A 21,303-nucleotide genomic window follows, 5' to 3' on the forward strand; every position below is an offset into this window, starting at 1 on the left:
TCTCACAAAGAGTGAAGTCATAAAATGTCTTTAGAAATTAATACAGCAGCCATTTAAAGTATATGTGAGTTTTAGCCAATGATAAATTGTTATATTGTGAATACTGATTACACAGGCAGTCATTTGTAAAATAAATTAGCCAACAAAAACAGCATATCATATATGAATTAAAAACGAATGATATAGATATTTATTACTTTTATGTGTTTGACAAATCTAATTTGCTCAGATGTTGTCATGTCGGTTAAGATAATTATGACCCATTGTCTTATTAATGCAAGAAAAAACATCTGATAATTATGAGAAATGGTTTGAAAGGTCTAATGTTTTTGCTTTTGTTGTTTACATTTTAAAAACGATTAGTACATTTATTTAAGCATTAGATTGATACTGACACTGAAGATCACTGGCAGCAGAATCATGTAGATCTGTTTTTTTGAGTAATGGAGCTTATAATTGTGACACAAGGTCTCTAATGTTTCATTTATTTATAGGGGGCAGGAGCTGAAAATGAGGTCAACATGGCATGATCATTTCTTGTCATTTACTTTTTTTTTTTTTCTTTTAACAGATAATCAGTGTGTGTATTCAGCAGGAAACGTATGGCTCATCTCAGCCTCATCTCTCAGGTAGGACGATTATATTTTCTGTGCTGCAAACCCCAAAACTTCATGATGGTAAATGATGTACTAGGGTGTGACAGTAGAGCTGGAGGTTTTATATTTTGTCTTGTCCATGTGTTTGTGCAGAATTTTAAAATGTGCCACATTCACAAGAACAGAAAAAACAGATTACTGTATTATTTGGTTTTCAGATGTCAATGTGACTGTCACCACTTCACAAAACAAGTTTTTGTCCGTAACTCATACTGACGCAATTTCACACTAGTGTTTAAAAAAACAAAATGGTTAAGTGTTGACATTTAATATCCAAAAAAGTTGAACTTCACTGTGACAGCGTTTGTTCTGAACAAACACTTGTGGCCATTATTCAGTGTTGTGAATCAGGAAGGGGAGATTGTGACCACATTTCCTGCAGCTTGGCTGTTTGGCAACGACGCACAACCGTCCGTGAGGCTGTAATACAACTTTTATTGGAGATTGAACAGGAAGTGACGCAGTAGATTTCCATGGATTTCATATTTATTCTGTCCATCTGTCCAGAGCCTCGTGGACACATTGACAATCTGTAAAGGCTTCACAGAACAGATGACGCGCCTGACTCAGCTCACATATAAACAGAGGGAAGCTTCAGCTTCAATTCATCCAGGGAATATTGGCCTGAGTTTTCTTAAACTTGTAGCCGGGAAACAAACAACAAACATTTCTCTGGTGCACTGTAGGCCACTTAGTGTCTTCTAAAGGGGTTGCAACAATTAATGTCCATATGTAACCCCTCACCTCCCAGGTGAGAACCAGAATTGAGTCAAATATATTAGTTGATCTACAATTAAGATGTTTTGCTGTTGACTTTCTCTCCTTTGTAACAGAGTAAAAACTCAAATCCCCTGACAAAACTGATGAAGGTTAGAGTCTATAAACCAAAGAAGATTTTGCAAAATATTTGCTGCTAATTGAGTAAGTACAGGACTTTGAATTGAATTTATTTCCCAAGAATAAGTTCTAATGTCACTGTATCATTGTACATTTCATAATTGTTTGGTTTAAGATGGTTGGTCTGACAAAATATAAAATATAAGAAACTGCAATGAACATTTTTCTCTATTTCCTGAAACTTAACAGTCCGAAAATTTGATGAACTCACAATCTCTTTTTTTTAAACCTATGAAAACAAAAAAAAGGGGTAACAAATGAGCTACACTACAAAGACTGTACTGTTCAAATGATAATGTTTATTGTGTCAGTGCATAACCAGTAATAATAATAAAACAAAATAAAATAAAAACGGCAGTACAGTAAGAAATTAAAACTACAGTATTTGAGTTAAACACTGAAATCGTTGCTCAACCACTGGTTTGTTCCAACCCAGACCACATCACCACCCTTTTACCCTAAGGCAGCTAACACAGTAGCCATGAATGATCAATGTGTCACATTTTACATTACACAATTCACCTGTACAGCCCGTTTATTAAAGCTTCAAGCAATGTAAACTACTTCATACTCTCCTTTCAGAAAAGTGCTCTGACTGTAAAGTATGATTTGGACAAGTGCAAGAGTGAAGGAGGTGAGTCAAAAATAATGATGATCTATCTAAGACATTTCTAAGGGCTGTGAGGTCTGAACTACTGATCACATCATGTGATGGAGATGAAAGTCACAACCGTTTCCAAAAGTTGAAAAGTGCTCACAAAAATACTCAGACTCCTCTGAGAGTAAACATCCTTAAATACTGGCAGATCAGCTAAGTGGGTTAAAAACAAAGAGCTTGTTTGTGTGTGTTGTGTGTGCACTCACAGTGTGTTACAAAACAATCTTTAAGCTTGAAATCAATTACAAATGTAACTTAAAAAAAAAAAAAAAAAAGAACAGAATCTGTCAGATCTCTGACTCCGACCAGATTCCCTGAACGTAGCGATTGCTGTCGAACCTTTAACAAATAACTGAAAAGCCTGGTTCAGGAGAGCAGGTGTGTGCGTCTTTGTGAAAGCAGAGAACTAGTGATGCAGACTCACAGTTACTACTGTACCACTGAAACATGAATAACACATGAAGTTCAACTACAAACAGTCCATAACTGGTTCTCCTGAGCCAGGCCTGAGGACTTCTGTGGCCAGCCATCACTATCAACTCTACTTGAGCCTCCATGAGAGGAGAGGTAGGGAGTACAAAACACTGCACGACCACATAGTGTTGCTTAAACACAGCCGAGGGGATGTGCAGGGGAGATCAGGGGCTGTTTAGATAAAATAGATCATCTTACAATTCACAAACCACATGAAAACTTTAGTCATTGCTCAATATTACAAAATCAATTTAGGCACTGAGTCTGGAAAGTTGATGTTGATTATTAGCATCAACGTTTCCATCGTTCATATTCATAAAGTGATATCATTGGTCCATGTTTGGGATTGATGGCCTACGCCTGCGTTTGGAATTGGAGGGTCTTGAATGAGAGCAGCTGGTGCCGTGTTCCCAGAGAATCAGCCCTGGTGAGCAGAGGGCATCGCAGCAGGTGACCGGCCGTGCCACCGCCCGCCGTCTCCTCTGGGTCGGGGGTCGACTCCTGTAGAGCTGGGGCGGTGCAGGGGGTGGAGCTTCAGGGGAGAGGAGCGCTTCCCCTGAGGAGCCGGCCAATAGGAAGCCTGGATGACGTCCCACAGGGTCTCGCCCTCTCGCCCTCACTCACTGGTCTTCTTCAGGACAGAAGGGGTGGAGTCTGCGAACGGCCTGAAAGGGACGAGCGAGAAGGACGACGGCAGTGGAGGTTGTGTTAAAGGGATAGTTCAACATTTTGGCAAATTGGCCCATTGCCATAATCGCTATAGTCATAGCAGTAGGTTCGTTACCTTTAATTGTCGGTGCAAGCTATTTTTAGAACGGCGGAGCAGAGCCGTGAGCTGCTCAGAGCTACGCTACGGAGGCTAAAGGAATTTCTTGGTTTCCCTCATCAAACTCATCAAATACACAATCCAACAACTCCAAAGATAATAACAGAACATTACGAGACGGAGCTGTTTTAGAGGTAAATTAGTTCAAAACCGCTGATGCGCGTTGCCTTCAGGGACAGTTTTTCAGCAAGCAGACTCTGTATTTACCACGAAAGCGGCTCCGTCTCGTAGCGTTCCATTATTATCTTATAACGTGGTGAATGTGCAGGTCACAACTTGTCCACGAAAGCGTTTTGGAGTTTTTGGATTTTGTATTTGATGAGTTTGATGAGGAAAACCAAGAAATTCCATTAGCCTCCTAAAAATAGCTTGCACCGACAATTAAAGGTAACGAACCTACTGCTATGACGATAGCGATTATGGCAATGGGCCAAAAATTGCCAAAATGTTGAACTATCCCTTTAATGTGAAGATTTGATTTGAGAAGTTGTCTTTAATGTGTTTCAGCCAGGCGTTGTGTTTACCTGATGGGATGGACGGGCCAGGTGGACTGCACTGGCGTGGGCACTGCGGAGCTGGGGCTCATCAACATGGCGCTGTAGATGTTAGCCGCGACCACCAGGATGCAGAGGAGGATGGGCCCAATGATGGCGCCCTCCAGGCCCAGGTAATACGCTCCACCTGCCACCGCCAAACCTGTCAGGTACGGGTGTCCGCCCCTGAGACACAGAGACCAGAAATGTTGTGTTAAGACCAGAGGACTTCCTGAAAACAGTAATCACAGGCTGTGTGTAGATTATGGGTCTCTGTAATCATTTGTTCCTTCATATCAGTCCTTTGCTAGTGGGACAAAACACCACCGACACCCACTGCAAGCCTCAGATTAGCTTCTTCTGAACTTTGGTGCACAACATCCCCATTAGTTACAGCATACACACTAGAGAACCACCAATGACTCATTCAACACACACAGTATAGCATGCAGTAATTACAATAAGTTATTGTTGATTTTTGGACAAATTTCTGTGTTGCGTTCAAGAATCTCATCCTTGATTTCCTTGATCCTTCATTTTTTTCTCTAACACAGATCTTTAATTCAAAACTCTATGGCCCTTTAAGTTTGTTGATGCCGTTGTGAGTGTGCCAGCTGGGAGTTCAAGCCCTTTTACTGTAAAATTAATATAACTCGACTGACTAGAGTTTTATCTTTTGATTTTTTCACATACCATCAAGATAATTTTTCACTGTGTATTCAAAGGATGTAAAACACAGAATGCAAGGTATGTATAAAAGGATGCTTTGAAACAGTTTATAATCTAAATAAAATGAAGTCCTAACCACAGTTATGGAGTACACTACTGTGGGAAAGACTAATCCAGTGGAAAAAGACTGAAACAGAAGAACAGGCCGCCATAAACTTCTGAGAAAGAATATCATCTGCCCCGCTGTCTCCTGTTGTTTTCATTAGGTTCATGTCCAACAGCCGACAGTTTACGAAACTGCAAATGGAGAGGCTGTTTACACATTTCACCAGCAGCGGGGTTTCCTCTCATGGCCATTTTAGGATAAGCAACCAGGCTTGTCTGTGTTACACTAGCAGTCAGAGGTGGGATGCTGAAAGCAGCTGGCAAAATGTTGTAGCTTCATTAACGCACACGCACGCACGCACACACAATTTGCGACAATGGTGTCACAGGCTCCTACCCAGAGATATCAGAGTAGATGGCTGTATCTACAAAATATGTGGGAAGCAGATGGCAGATCAGCAGCAGCACGGCCTTGACGCCTTCGCCCTGCGCCAACCACAGGTCACACACCGCCGGCACAGCTGCCCAGTAGGTCCCCAGGAACGGCACCGCACCCAGGATGGCCGCCAGAGCTTCAGGGAGGGAGAGAGGGAGAGAGGGAGAGAGGGAGAGAGGGAGAGAGGGATTCAGAAGAGTGAGAAAGTGGCAGGTGCACGTGTTTTGTCAGCACAATCTGCTGTGGACACACTGACTCACCAGAAGGAATGAAGACAATGTTGATGCCAAAGATGGTGTGAGTGAGCCAAGTGTAGAGGCCGTAGAAACCGGCCATTTTCAGAGAGGCATCAAACACTCCTCTTTCAAAACACACACACACACGCAGACACACACACAGACACACACACAGACACACAGGGTCAAAAATCATCTCCTTGGGATATATTAATAGATTTTGCGACCACACGTATGATGGTTTTGTTGATGTGACTACCTGATGGCCTCTTCTACAGACTGGCCTATGATATTGGAGGAGGGTCCGGGCTGGGAGAGAGGGGTCAGGCTGATCACCCATTTGACAGGTTTGTAGTATTCACCACTGGAGCTCAGCAGGTAGAAGAGAGTCGTCAGGAAAATCACCTGCACACACACAGGAAACAGCACAAATACGACTCATTGGGATGGTATGTAAACAGAAATAAAAACAACCTTTTTTGGAGACTAGTTCATTTGTTTAATCATTTTTGCAATGGAAACCCTCTCAGATTTGAAGGTTTGCTGTTTGTGAATTATGATAGTGAAGTAAATATCTATTGGTTTTGTCTGTTAGTCAGACGTAACAAGCAAACAGACTGGAGACCTTCCCTTGACCTCACCACTACTTCTTCACATTCCCTAGAGACTAAACAACTGAAAACATACAGATTACAGGACATAAAACATATCCAACTTCATCAGTCATATTCAGATTTGTTGTTTCCATCTGGTGGTTGTATGCGGCATCCAACCAGTCAGGTGGCAATAAAATATTTAAAACACTAAATAAATTTACTTTTGGAATTAATCTACTAAAATAAAATGTAATTTAGTGAAACTAAATGAAATTACTTCACCAATATTCAACCAATTAAGTACTGTATAAGGAATTGAATGAAATTAACAAAGTAATTTGATTTAATAAATTAAAAGTACATTGGCTTTGAAACTCAGTTTAATTCAATTAAACTGAGTTCAAATTTATTTTTATTTTTTTTGCTTCACCTTGATTTAACTGAGTAAAATCCATTTAATTTCATTTATTTTGAGTAACTGAAAATTAATTTAAGTAATTCTTACAAATTCAATTTACTTGAGTAAATTAAATGTAATTTTCATAAATCCAATGTGCTTTGTGATTAGGGATGGGTATTGATAAGAATTTAGTGATTCCGATTCCATTATCGATATTGCTTATCGATTCGATTCCTTATCGATTCTCTTATCGATTCTCATTGGGTGAGGGAATAAAAGAGAAATGGGTTTGTTTGCATTAATGCAGTGGTTCCCAACCTTTTTTGGCTCATGACCCCTTTTGACATCACAAATTTCTGGTGACCCTCATTCAAGATGAGCAAGCTCAGATATTTGTATATGCTGCATTTTATTTTATCTTGATTTATTCAAGAAAGTGAATATATCAAGAATATAGTTGTTTAAGATTGTGAAAAATAATTAGTTTATTTATTTATTTTTAATCAATTACTAGACATTTAAGGCGATCCCATTTGAATTCCAGGCGACCCCACATGGGGTCCCAACCCCAAGGTTGAAAACACTGCATTAATGGCTCTGACATTAAAAAAGTTGACAGGACCGACCTGCCTGGACAGGTTAACACTAGACCACTGTGGCTGTGGGCCAGCTGTGCTCACAGGAGGAATTTAACAATGTTTCCATTACATAGTTTTTATGCATCTGTATCTTCTCACTAGTTATTGTTTTCATAACGTTCGTTTTTATGCGGAGCGAGTGAGCGAGCGAAAGAGAGAGAGCGCGCCAGAGAAAAGACACAGGGCGCAGCTACCGTTTCACCTGGCTCCGAGCAAAACCTGAAAGGAAGTGATTAGAATGAAGAGAGAAAAACAGAAAGAATAGACATGTAGCCTGTTCAGGAGACGTTGACCTGTCCTCACGACGTGAAGGAGGGAGGACCGGATGGAGGCTCACAGGTTAGTGATGAGGAAACGTCACTGTCAGCTGCATCTGTCAGCAGCTCCGCTCCACGCAGACACCACACTAACTTTATTTTGGGAGAACAAACGGTGACGTGTGGATATAAACACTAAGCACCCTCATAATGAAGATTGATTTTAACGGAACGTTACGTAACGTCATTAATCAATTAATGCGCGAGTTTCTGAACCAAACGGAATCGATAAGGGAATCGTTAAAGCAGACACGCACACGATTCCAAGAATTGATCCAAGTTGGAACCGGTTCCGAAGAGGAACCGGTTTTCGATTCCCATCCCTATTTGTGATGTCACTGTTTTGTAATCAGTTTGTCCTTGCAATTCCTATCAGACATCCTTGATACATTTTCTTCACAGGAGTGGGGCTGACCTTTGGTGTTACTAAGATATCACACTGGAAAAGGCCTCCACTGTAACCTCTGTACTTGCTTCTCTGCTGCATGAAAAAAGACTAAATGACTTGTTGACCTTTTAGAGGATGTATTCTTTGCTCTCAGACCAGATCAGTTTACCTGCAGCTGGAGCAGCAGTTTCTACTGGCTCCGATACAGAAGGTAAACTAGGGTGAGCAAGGGGATTCTTCATAATGCTGCCAATAAACCAAAACCAAAACCAAACCAAACCTTCCCGTGTGATTGTGAGCTAGATGGAGGATAACAGTCAATGTTTCATACCAGACTCAGAGCAAAGTTGAGTAGAGCTGTGCCGCTGTGGAACAAGACGGTGAAGAGGGTGGTGGTGGTGGAGATGAGGAGGCCGACATTCCTACTCATCACCACCCACAGAGACTCCAGGATCTGCAAAACAAGAGTAACAACAGTAAACACGTCATTCCCAGGAAAACTGTGCGTCCCTTTGAGACACAGAGCTATAAATATGTCAGTAATTTACGACCTGCAGTTATTTTAACACCCATTAGAGGCTAATTGATGCGGCGCTGACACACATTACAGCGTTCCCACAGCCTTTTATTAAAATTCATTCACAGATTCTCTGCAACCTCATTGTTGATATGAGGAAAATAAAGGATGTAGCACCACATCAGCTCCCTCACACCCCTTTGGGCATTTACTGAATGACTGACAGATCTAGGACAGAGCACAGCAAAAACCTGTCCATACTTACAGACAGCAGCGTCTCAATATTCTCCTGTAGAAACGAGGCGATGTCTTTCCAGTCCAGCATGTCCACTAACCAGCTGTTCTGTCTCTGGGCCATCATCTTCTGACCACCACGGTGGCGTCCAGAGTGGGTCACGTTCTGGAGAACACATCGAATGAATATTTTATGATTTGAAGTCAAGTGTAAACATGTAGAGCTAAACAGACTGGCCCGACCTCCGACGTCCTTACACTACCTTCACAAACCAGGAGTGATACAGTCGGTCCCAAAGCTCCAAAACCTGTTTTTCAATCACTGCTGTGTGGTTCACTTTGTCTCCTAAAATCTTATGAAGCTGCAAGGAAAAATAAACACAAAGGTTTGTTGCATAACTGGCTATCGAACTCTGTTCATTTTCTCCACATCTGATATGAGACGTAAATCAGAGCCACCTTCTGTGTTATCCATTCTCTCCCATGTTGGTAAACGTTAGTAGCAGCTGAGTTGAGAGCCTTCTGGACCACACGAGCCTCTGGAAGCCAACTAGTGTCAGAAGCAACATGAGAATCACAACTCCAAATGTAAAAAAAAAAAAAAAAGGGACAAATATAAGTAAAAATGAGATTTAAACGTCTTACTTGGCCCATTCTGGATGATTGGACACGGTCTCGTTGATGAGGTTACTGGTTACCTCAACGATGTGAACACTCTCATGATGGACCTAGAAAGAGAAAAAGTTACTTTGTTGTTCCAAGACTAAATACAAATGAAGTTAAAGGGATAGTTCAACATTTTGGCAAATTGGCCCATTGCCATAATCCCTATAGTCTTGGGAGTAGGTTCGTTACCTTTAATTGTCAGTGCAAGCTATTTTTAGAATGGTGGAGCAGAGCCGCGAGCTGCTCAGAGCAAAGCTATGGAGGCTCATGGGATTTCTTCGTTTCCCTCATCAAATACACAATCCAACAACTCCAAAACGCTCTGGTGGACAAGTTGTGACCTGCACATTCACCACGCTATGAGATAATAACAGAACGTTACGAGATGAGGTTGTTTTCGAGGCAAATGCAGAGTCTGCTTACTGAAAAACTGCCCCCGACGTGCATCAGCGGTTTTGCATGAATTTACCTCTAAAACAACTCTGTCTCGTAACGTTGTGTTATTATCTCATAGCGGGATGAACGTACAGGTCACAACTTGTCCACGAGAGCATTTTGGAGTTTTTGGATTGTGAATTTGATGAGTTTGATGAGGGAAACCAAGAAATCCCATTAGCCTCCGTAGCGTAGCTCTGAGCAGCTCGCGGCTCTGCTCCGCCGTTCTAAAAATAGCTTGCACCACCAAATAAAGGTAATGAACCTACTGCTATGACTATAGGGTTTATGGCAATGGGCCAAATTGCCAAAATGTTGAACTATCCCTTTAAGCATCAGAACAAAACCGGTACCATAGCAGTGAGCAGCAGCGCCATGAGCAGAGTCCCTGTCACCAGGAGGAAGATGATAAAGATGCTGATGATTTTATCCAGCGATCGCTCCAACCACACGATCATCTGCACAGGGAGACGGGGGGGGGGGGCAAGAGAGGTGGGAGAATAGACACAAAGTCAGTGCTGCTCTGTAAGTGTTGATACCATACAGTGATCAGACACATGGAGAAACCTGTGTCCTTTCCATGTGAAGAGGTGGTATTCGGGTCTACAGGCCGCCGCCCCTTGGGCCCTGAGGACAGTAAGGTGGTTGACTGAGTGAACCGACAGCCAGGACATCTGCACACGTACTGTACATGCAAGTGCAAGCGACTGAGTGAACCACTCAGGCTGTGTGCTGCTGCTGTGTTTGTGATTATCTGCCAGGATCTTATTCTGCAGGTACTGTGAGGATGTCCGTCAGTCTTGTTGTTGCAAGGCGGTGCAATTCTCAACTCAGGTTTCTCAATGCTCCAAAACTGTATCAACATCCATCTTAGAACAGATTTAGTCTCCATTCGTATGTATTTGTGTCTATGTGTTAAAATCAAGTTACTGGAGTTGATGGCGAGTTACTGGAAGAGGCTCTGTTAGTGGAATAGATCTCTTTCCCATAAGCCCATGCCCTTGTATTTTGTCATTGTCAGTCAGTCAAAGGTTTCTGCTCTGTTTCAGCTTCAGACTCACTGCGATAAAATCCTTAAGCTCAGAATTATCTGTCAACTTATAGGGTTTTATTTCAGCATTAATAAGGATGTAACCTTACCTTAATAAACTTAGCAGGCTGACTGAAGTGAATTAAATCCAGTAAAAAAAAACAAAAAAATGGAAACACCACATCAAAGCGGACTTTATTTTGAAAAAAGGCAATTAAACAGACAAGTCTGGATGTTGGATACCAATTAGAAAATAACAGGCGTCTGGTTTAGAAGAGTTCTGGCGATCAACATGAGCTGATTAATGAAGTTCCAAATAGGCCACGCATTCAGTGCTTTACTTAAAAACAGTGAATGCTTTTCACGCACCGAGGGAAAAGCCTTGAAAATCAGGAGGAAGTACGACATTCATGTGACAAACTATGTCGTTAGAAATCTCTCCGAATTGGACCGACGCCACCGTCACACTGTCTGAACAAAAACCTAAAACAAAAGCTGCCAGCACTTTGAAAAACAGAAACATGAGAACAAATTGTCTTTTGTGAGGTGGGCAGCCAATTAACTGAGTCACCTTTTTTCCATTTTCCTGCAGCGACATCATCTGACTCTTAAAGGAGGGCAGAGGACAACTTTTAATGCACCTCTGCTTCTGGCTATTTTAACATTGTGATGAGCTGGCCGCAGTCATCTCGTGAGTGATAAGGTCAAATGCCTGCCATGACTGCGCTGCTGAATCAGCCGTGCAATGCTATGAGGGACTTTTATACCACTAATCAAGATGGGTTTCATGGCTCTCGTGTCCGCCGTTTCCACAGCACGGTTCAAAGTCTAAACTGAACTGAACCTCTCAAGCATAAAGCTGCCATTACTCTGTAGTCTTCTTACTGTCAACAAACACACCAAGACCAAAACCATAACTCATTACGCCTCTCTGTGATACTTCACCCATAAATCCATTAATGAAGACGACGTAAATCCTTAAAAATAGGATGAAGGTTTCATTCCTTAAAAGGAATCAGTAATGTGCTGGGACAGCTAGGCTCTGTAGTTTATAGCAAACCCGACATGAACAAGAGTACAGTAGATAAAGGTTAATACATGTGTCTTAGTGAGTGGTTATACAAAAAATAAACTACAGTGCCTGTGTTCATGATAATAAAGGAACGTGTCACCCAGGATGTGTTTTTACTACTCTGTGGACAATGTCAGGCTTTGGCTCCACAGATATTATTAGATCATTGATGGTTTTGATTTACTCATAAGGTTTGTTGATAGTAAGAAAAACAGAGTATTTCTGTTGATGCCGAAGCATCGTGTTGTACCCGAGATGCTTACTACAGACAGACAGTTCAGGCATGACCACAAACTGAAGTGAGGCTCCTCTAAGGCACTTTTTTTACTTTTGATATTCATTAACTGTTTGGTGTTTCCATTGTTTTGTCCATGCCCAGCACCTTCCCGCCCATAAAAGCTCCTACGGTGTGATCACATCGCTCTGAGGGTCCTTTTCTGGGAGGCAGCGGGCAGCGTTTCTCTTTCAACATCTCCACTGGAAACTTTATTAAATCTGGCTCTTTTGGTTTGGCAGCACCTTATTTATCAGAGCTTGTACAGCTGCACACCACTGCTAGGGCACTAGAGCCTACCTCTCAATGTTAGAGCTGCACAGTCCGTTGAGCATTTTAAAACACTCCTGAAAACGTATCTTTTCTCCTTGGCCTTCACTCCCAGCTAAGCGAGTAATCTTGGCACTCTCTCTCTCTTTACTCTTTTTTTTTACTTTCTCTTTTATTCCTAATTAGTTTTAAATTGAGTTCTTATTATTCCTTGTATTGTTTTTATTTATTACACTGTCTACGATTAACTATATTGTATTTTTACAACTGTACAGCACTTTGGTCCACTGAGGTTGTTTTAAATGTGCTTTAGAAATAAACTGTGACTTGACTTGACTCTTTTCAGAAACACTGCCCTCGCCTCCCTCTCTTTTACCCTGCTCTGCCTACCCCAGCCTCCTCTCCATGCAGCTCAGACACTCTCAAGCCAAACCTGCCAGTTAGGTCAAAGCAAGGGGAAGGTACAGACAGAGGGGGGCTGAGGGACCGAGACGTCCCGCCTCCCCCGACTGTAGCTTCCCGTACAAGTAAAAGCAAGCAGCGGGGAACAGCGAGAGCACAGACACATAGACAGGATGAGAGGGTGATGACAGTGGATGGGTAAAGTGCCAGTCCAAGCTACTACAAAGTGTGCTAACGCTTTCACACTCGCACACACACACACACACACACACACAAGTAAATCGGGGTGATTTCTTTATCCTTGTCTCTCACGTTCTTTCATGTACACACACTCTTTCTGTCAGTCTCTCTTTCTCTCAGCTCCTCCATATCATTACCTGCTGGTTAAGCCAATGCCAGAGCTTGGGAGGAGACAAGAGACATTGGGAAGATTATTATTGGGAAAGAAAAAGATGTGTGCAGCAGTCATCACATGAACCCGTGCGACAACAACAACACAACCTCTGTTGTTCAGGTACAGCCAGTGAGGGATCAGAAAGTGACGGGAAGATTATACCATCAATTAAAGGCCCAAAATATACTTAAAAAAAAAAAAAGGAAGTGACGAGCAGGGTTTAAAGGGATAGTAGCATTTTTTTAAAGTGGGGTTGTATGATCTACAAATAGCCCCTAAGTACTTTAATTGCAGAAGAAGACTCTCTGCACTCCTCCCGTTAGCAACGCCAGCCCATAGCCCTGCCCAGAGATTTACAACATACATTGTTGTGAATGGACCCAAAGAAACGGCCTATTTTCACAGCCTAAAAGAGGTTTTACCTGAAAAAAAAATACACAGTTCCATTGTTCGCTATAATATAATTTTTTAAAAACGCAGTTTTTATTTGGACCTAACCAACTCACGTATCCCTCCGCCCAGGGTTAGCGCCTGCCGATCAGCAGATGGTTAGGTCCAAATAAAAACTGTGTTTTTCCTGCACTTTGAAGGGCTGGAAAAAATTATATTATAGCGAACAATGGAACTGTGTTTTTTTTTTTCACGTAAAACCTCTTTTAGGCCGTGAAAATAGGCCGTTTCTTTGGGTCTGTTCACAACACTGTATGTTGTAAATCTCTGGGCAGGGCTATGGGCTGGCGTTGCTAACGGGAGGAGTGCAGAGAGTCTTCTACTGCAATTAAAGTACTTGGGGGTATTTGTAGATCATACAACCCCACTTTAAAAAAAATGCTACTATCCCTTTAACAAGTGACCATACAGGGAGAAATGTTACCAATGTCACACTTTGACTCTAACACACACCTCTGGTTGCTTTTTTTAATGCAATATTAATTGTGTGACATATCAGCCATATATCGTGGTCCGAGGAGACGCTGTCCTACCCATACATCCAGAAGCCATGAAGCACCATTAGACCTCATCCATTCACTCTCTGTGTGGATTTTCTTTGCTGCTAAATCCTCCACTCTGTTCACCAACTAGTCACAAAATGGTTGTGTTTGCAGTCTGGTGAGTAGCATATGTTTATTATCTGAGCTTTTTTTTTTTGCCAGCTGGAAACAGCGCTGAGGAGAGTTGGTGAAACTGAGCCAAAACAACAAAGTCGAGGATCTGAAATCCAAAACAATTCACAGAAAGATGCCAAAACGCTGAGGGGAACTGGAGCGTGCACATAGCAGAGCAAATATCTATATGTATAATATCCATCAAGACAGATTTTATGTGTGCTTTACCATTTTAATACAGAATCTTTATTGATCTGTTGATACTTTGCTGATATAACTGATACTCATGGTCTTTAATCTGGACGGTCCAACAGCAAAGCCCTGTGTGCCTGAGTGGAGATTTGTAAAAGAAGGAAACCCCAGCTGCACCAGCAGCACCTGTAGACCGGTCAGAGGTGTTACCTTAGTGTCAGTGCGAAGCAGGAACTGAGTCAGGCCTTTGATTGGTCCAGGCAGCAGGGCCTCCTCTCGCTCACGTCCAAACTTCTCCAGCACCGTCCACCACGACGCAAGAGTCCGCTCGGCAAAGCTCTTCAGGCCGAAGTGGACCACCAGCTTCTTCAGCACCCACACTGAAGTTATCAATGCAACATGGGCCTCAGTGTCATTTACCAAGGAGGATTTTTTGTTTTAAAAAGTGTTGTATATTAATATACGTTTGCATGTGTGCGTTACCAGCCACAGGGATAGGCAGCAGCTGCAGGATCCAGAGGTTGAGCCAGACCTGAACCAGAACGATGGCCCAGACCAGCAGAATAAAGTAAATATCACTGGCTCTGTGGGAGCTCTTCTCTTTCTGGAAGAGGCCCACTGGTAAAGGTCGAGAGCCCCGAGGGAAGCCTGGGGTGGCAGGGAGGGGGCCGAGAGACTGCACACCATCTTGGAGGAGATGAGGAGAAAGAAAGTACAACGTGACAAGGATGTAGATGAGTCAGCCACACCAAGTGCTAACCACTGTGAGTGAAGGGTGAAGCCAAAGCAGAAGTGTCTCAGGCTGCATTTCCTCAAATAGGTGCTAGAAGCATCTCAAATGAAACAAAAACATTTTTTACAAATCAGTTAAGGACTAAATAATCCACAACAAATTCTTCCTATGTAAAGCACTATTTTGCACTTCTAATAAAACATTGTGTAATACACTGCGGTGAATAAGCATACGCTGGCTGTCTTACCTGTGGTAGAGTTTTCACTGTGCTCAGTGTTCGGCTGAAGGTTGCTACAGGAGATCGCCATGAAAATAGTGTTAGCAGCGAATGACAGCACCTGTCCTGACAGCTCTCCTGGGGAGGGGACACAAGGACAGACAGAAAAACAACAGTAACTCACAAAGGCAGAGGCTGGAGAGAGCAGAAAGTAACACTCCCTGAGCTGTTGGTAGAAATGGTCTCAAGTTTCTAACACAAGTCATAAGATCTTAGACAAACCAAAGGTCTACAGTTAAGTTATTGTAGGGAGGCTGAATCGCCCATGGTACTTCATTAGTTATTTTATCAGTTATTAATTAGCTTATTTAACAAATTTAGGTTTTGAAGCTACAGCTCATGTTTTGGGTGACTTTAGAATATGTTGGATCAATATGAAAATGCATCGGTGATTAACCAAGCTTAGCATAACACCCAACATCTCACAGTTTATCCAAAGCTAAAACAGTTACCTGTATTGTTTTAGACACTTCTTAGGTACTTCTGAGGTATAAACTGTAAATGTGAACGTGTTTTTTGTGTGTGCGTGTGTGTGTGCGAATCCTCACCTTTGCCAGGAACAGGTGGTTTCACTTGGGAGCCCACGATGAGGAGTGTAACCACAACAACAAATATTGGCACCCTCCATGAGCCAGTGAGAGACACTATAAAAACAGATACAGAAACCAGTTTGATAACTTCAAAACCTCCTCACCTCTTGTTTTGCAACCGCATGTTGCGTTGTTGACAGAACTGGTTGTTATCATGATGGAATTGTTGACACTTATTTTGTCTTGTGGTACCAGCTGAGACATCTTACTAAACCTGTTTTTCCATTAAGGTTCAAATAAGAGGCAGAAGATTGTTTTGGACCAGTCTAGTAACACACAAAAAGTGGATATTTTCTCCAGTAACTTGACATTCAGGTCTTGAGCAGAACTTCTTTCTAATAGCTGTCACCAACTTTTAACATTTCACACCTAAAGGTCAGCACTTCTTTTCAGCACCGCTTGTGTGTGCTAAAAATACCTCTAAGACTTCCTTAACTTACTATGCAACGCTGCATGTGCTCTGTCTAATGGACTGGTGGACCTGTAGAGACAGGAGAGCTCACTTTGTCTGAACTAGGAAGATAAAACACACCTGAGGGAGGCGAAGAGGGAATTTGCATAGAAGTATAAAATGACACCCAACAGGTCTGAACAGGCTTTCCATACTGTAATGTAAGTCCTGTCGACTCAGCACTCACCTATATAGAAGAGCAGGGCGGCCCAGACGGGAAGAGCCAGAGCCTTCAGGTAGCGCTCGGTTTGGGGACTCCACTTGAAGCAAACCGCCAACAGGTAGCCAAACACCAGAGTGAACACCTGTACAAAACCAGCGCAAGTCCAAATCAATGCCTCGGGGCAACGTTTAATTAGCAGCTGAGACTCTGTGTTATTGTAGGTTTCACTTTTGCATTTCAAGTAGAGATAAAACTGTGAATCGATTACCATAAAATAATGAATATTTCGTGTCAATTAGCAACTATTTTAATAGTCAATACATTATTTAACTATTTTTTCAGCAAAAAAGCCAAAAATTCCTTAAATTAAACTTTTAACGTGTGGTGAAAGTTACTCTAAATCTTTAAAGACAGTGCCGAAGGCTCTGTAGAAACCATGGCAGACATGTTTCATTGGTTTCTAGCATTCTGATAATGAAAAGTACATAAGGACATCTGATTATACTGAAGATGAATGTTCTTGTGATGTTGGTTCAAAAATGCCAATGGGCCAACAAAATCACATCAGACAGCGGCTCAACAAAATATCATTACACTGAGATTAAGATCAAGATGGAGCCTGCCACCGAATCAAAATGTCGCTAACATGACAGCGTAACGATTTCTTGTTCTTTTCCTTTAACTGTTGCACGTCTCTAAATCATAATCGTACTTTCTGGACTTTCCAGAGAAGCATGAAATGTAATGCCCCAGTCTGGTGACAGAGTGTCTTCACTGGTTCCACGGCACACAATCACACATTTCAATGCAATTTACAGTAACATAGAGTCTGTCCTATTTATAGACAGGAGCCATGTGCCAGTCTACCTCTGCATTTGGAGAAAGGACAGGCTGTCTGAGGAGGAACATTTAATGTGATTTGTATCTAGTCAAAGCGAGGCCAGCTCAGGCCCCTGCAGCTGTTTGGGAATAATAAGGTATTGATTGATCAAACGCTGGAATTGTAGGAAATTAGATCAGATACTACACAAATTTAGCCATATATTCCAAGAAAACAATTTTCTGCTTTGAGGTTAATTGAATAAGCCACGAGATATTCAAGGAAATAAGAAACAATTTGCTGTTCTGAATCAGCCTGCAACACTTTTAATCTACTATTGCTAATAGATATCATTTGATGTGGTTGTATCATGATATCATCAAGTTGTGGTAGACATTGAAAAGGTTTTCATTGCCCATATTAAAGGGATAGTTCACCCTAGAATGATATTTCGCTCATTATCTACTCACCCTCATGTTGACTAAGGGCTGGAAGAAGTTTCAGATTCCTCCGTGGCTTCTCTGAGTTACAGGGGGTCTTGGCGTAGCAGTGCATGTCCATATAACGGTTGCAAAGGGACACCGGAGCTCTTCGTAAAAAAAAACACACAAAAAAACATCCAAATACCTCCATGATGCTCGTATGTAATGTCCGTCTTGTGCTGAAGCCCCAAATTGCGTAATTGTCCCGAAAAAAATTAAATAAGTCTATATTTTAAGCTTGTTTGTAGCGGAAGCTTCTCGAAGCTCCTCTTCCTGGTCCGTCCAAATCTCGCGTGATTCGCAGTAACCGCACTGACGCATGCTGACGCCGGCACAAATCACGCGAGATTTGGACGGACCAGGAAGAGGAGCTTCGAGAAGCTTCCGCTACAAACAAGCTTAAAATATAGACACAAGACGGACATTACATACGAGCATCATGGAGGTATTTGGATGTTTTTTTGTGTGTGTTTTTTTACGAAGAGCTCCGGTGTCCCTTTGCAACCGTTATATGGATATGCACTGCTATGCCGAGACCCCCTGTAACTCAGAGAAGCCACGGAGGAATCTGAAACTTCTTCCAGCCCTTAGTCAACATGAGGGTGAGTAGATAATGAGCGAAATATCATTCTAGGGTGAACTATCCCTTTAAAGCAGAAGTAAGCGGAATATTTGTGTTAATATAAGTCTTAAATAGTTATATCTTCCGACGGCAATCACTTACATAGAGTGTTTGGTCCGAAACACGGGTCTCTCAGTCACTCTGCTATGCTGTAAGCCGAGGAGAAAACGTCTTGTATACAATTCCTTGTATCCTACAACCTTTATCCAATGAGGGGAGAGAACGGCATGAAGGGCCGAGGGACGAGGACCAATAGATCCATGACGAGGGCGGGGGCTGCTAACTAACGAAGTTAGCCAAAACGACCGGATCGCTTACTTCTGCTTTAATGATTAAGAAAGTTTTTTTTCTTATGTTGAGCTGCAACAAACAAGTATTATTTTCTGGTTCGACTGCACCAGCAGGTCCAGTCCTACAACAGACACAATACACTGCATTGTGTTGAACCAAATTAGTAACACAGCATTCCCAATTTAACCAAACAACACAAGAATGGTTAAGACAAATATAGCAGCAACCTTGTTCCAAGTGAAAGTTACCCATAATCCAAAGCAATAAAGGTCAGAGAGGTCCAGACAAACTATAGTGTGAAGACAAGGAGGAAGTCGGTCCACTTGAAAGGGACACTTCTCACTCTCTCTCTCTGGAATAACAATATATAATGTCCTACATGTTATAATCAGGATTCTAGCAGTGCAGAGCAGCGATGTGGAGTTAACATGGAGTCTGAATAGGCTGAGACCCTCATTGTCTGACAACATGTGAATGAGAACATCTTTACAGGGAATTCATCTTATTATTATATTACTGTGCTGTATGTGAGAACAGGGAGAAGCAAACAGATAAAGACTATGTGGTCCAGCCTACTTAGTTTTGTCTTCCACAGGTTGACAGTTGGTTTGTCTTAACGGTAACAGACCACTTCATACTTTCATACAGAGAGGGATTGTTTTGTCCCAATGAACCAAATTCAATTTTATCATCTAATTAGTTATTCTGGCTCTATTATTAGGCTACATTCTTGTTGTGTCTGCTCACAGGAAGGTAATCATGTGATTCTACATGCACTTACAGTGATACTGAAAATATACTGATACAAAGTGTGACTGTAACCTAACCCTACTCCAGTCTGAGCTGCAGCCTGTCCACGGTGACCAGCTGACAGAGCTGACCTCGCCCACCCTGAAGCATCCTCACTGTCCAACACACAGACAGGACCTTTGTCATCAAGGGGTTGAATGTGTGTGTGTGTGTGTGTGTGTTCACTGTCCATTCACTCACCCACACAGCGTGGAAGTAGTCCAGCGCGGCCCCGATGATCCCACAGGCGTGCCCCAGGACCACCTGCATGCCGATGAGGCTCCAGGACAGGTAGAGGAAGTAGACCAGCGGCGCCCCGGCCCCGATCACCAGCAGCACCGTCAGCCTCTCCAGCACCAGCCGGCCCATCGCCTCCACGCCGTAGTTCACGCACCACACCGGGACCAGCAGGGTGCCCACCACGATGGGCGTGCCGGTGTCCTGCAGGCCGGACAGCCAGGAGCGGCCGAGCCGGGCCAGCGAGTGCTTGAAGGGGTGCAGGAAGGTGCCGCAGAGCACGGCCCACAGCAGCGGGCGGAGGAAGGCCTCCAGGATGAAGTAGACCAGCACCGCCGCCCCGCAGCAGATCGCCACGAAGATCATCGCCCCCGTGTTGTAGAAGGCCTGCTTGATGTTTTTGTCAAACTTGAGGGACGACGGCTGGGTTAGCAGCTGGCTCATCATCCCGACGGCCGGCTGGACGCTCTCGGAGAAAGAGACGGAGTGAGGCCGCTGAGTGTGAGGGCTGTCCGGCGGAGAGACGGCGGCAGCGGCAGCGGGCTCCGGAGCCGACTCCTCCTCGTCTGCCATGTTGCTCCCCGAGCTCCGCGGTCTGTCTGCCCGGGGGAAGAGCCAGCCGCGTGAGGGAGGACAACATGTGACGTAGCGATAACCTCATGCCCAAAGGCACTATGGGAAATGTAGTGCAAATGAAAGAGCAAGCGTCTGGTGAATATTTAGATCTTATTTTGTTGTAATTTTACGTCATTTTTTCCGTCATTTTTTTTATGTTTTGTTAGGGGAATGAGAAAAAATTTAAAAAGATCATATTGTCACCTGAAAAACTACAGCTTGGCACCAGCACCGAAACTTCTCCACAGTGCCTCACCGACTCAGTAAGGATCAAGGATAGTCATAGCGCCCTCGTGTGGTGAAAAATAAGCGTAAAAATAGGCCTACCACAAAAAATATTTTGGATAATATCTTAGAAAAATCTTGTTACTGTGGCCGATATGCTCAACTGATGCAGCCTCAGAGATGTGAGAGATCACAGAGATACACATAGGCTACATGGCACTCACCTCTGACATTTTTAGCCAAGCTTCACCAAACATAAACACAATCATGGCAGATTGTTTCAGAGGGAGGCCTTTTAGCACATCCAGTCATTTTTGATAGGCCTAAGGCTTAATGCAACAGTGTGAAAAATGAATAACAAGAGCCATAATCAACATTTGAATTAAGTTAATTGGCCAAGTGTGATCAGAAGCCTTTGGTTACAACTATTTGATCATTGCCAGACACATTAAATTGGTCTTTAGTGTTACTAAAGCATACTGTAACATAACGTATATACTGTATTACATAATCACACATGTAAGCCAAAGACAGATTTCTGCCTTAGCAACTGGTAGACAATAAAGTATTTTCAATTTTCTACATTA

At 42.7% G+C, this 21,303-nt stretch overlaps 1 protein-coding gene across 2 annotated transcripts; it reads right to left on the bottom strand.

Annotated features, from left to right (window-relative positions):
* Positions 1–1,923: 1,923 nt before the first annotated feature.
* On the bottom strand, positions 1,924–20,464 carry tmem245 (transmembrane protein 245). Of its 2 annotated transcripts, XM_085802164.1 has the most exons (18): positions 19,841–20,464; positions 16,660–16,777; positions 15,980–16,075; positions 15,402–15,509; positions 14,905–15,108; positions 14,632–14,801; positions 13,107–13,130; positions 10,035–10,139; positions 9,226–9,308; positions 9,040–9,130; positions 8,844–8,942; positions 8,612–8,746; positions 8,161–8,283; positions 5,750–5,895; positions 5,515–5,615; positions 5,216–5,390; positions 4,036–4,230; positions 1,924–3,350 (listed from the first exon to the last, which is right to left on the bottom strand). In XM_085802164.1, exons 1-18 carry the CDS (start codon positions 20,447–20,449, stop codon positions 3,302–3,304), a joined length of 2,631 nt encoding a protein of 876 aa, XP_085658290.1. In that variant the 5' UTR covers positions 20,450–20,464; the 3' UTR covers positions 1,924–3,301. The 2 variants fall into 2 exon arrangements, with proteins under 2 accessions (XP_085658290.1, XP_085658291.1); XM_085802165.1 differs by lacking the exon at positions 13,107–13,130.
* Between the last annotated feature and the right edge of the window lie 839 nt (positions 20,465–21,303).

The sequence above is a fragment of the Trachurus japonicus genome, chromosome 16, assembly GCF_045865225.1.
Source record: "Trachurus japonicus isolate A0001 chromosome 16, Traja_1.0".
NCBI classification, from domain to species: domain Eukaryota; kingdom Metazoa; phylum Chordata; class Actinopteri; order Carangiformes; family Carangidae; genus Trachurus; species Trachurus japonicus.

What these genes read in the sequence shown, in the direction of transcription:
- tmem245 (XM_085802164.1), bottom strand. Translation starts at nt 20,449, where the DNA reads ATGGCAGACGAGGAGGAGTCGGCTCCGGAGCCCGCTGCCGCTGCCGCC. An exon ending in GCTGCCTATCCCTGTGGCTG is followed by an intron (nt 14,802 to 14,904) that starts GTAACGCACACA and finishes TGATAACTTCAG; the next exon opens with TGTGGGTGCTGAAGAAGCTG. An exon ending in GAGAATGGATAACACAGAAG is followed by an intron (nt 8,943 to 9,039) that starts GTGGCTCTGATT and finishes TTTTCCTTGCAG; the next exon opens with CTTCATAAGATTTTAGGAGA.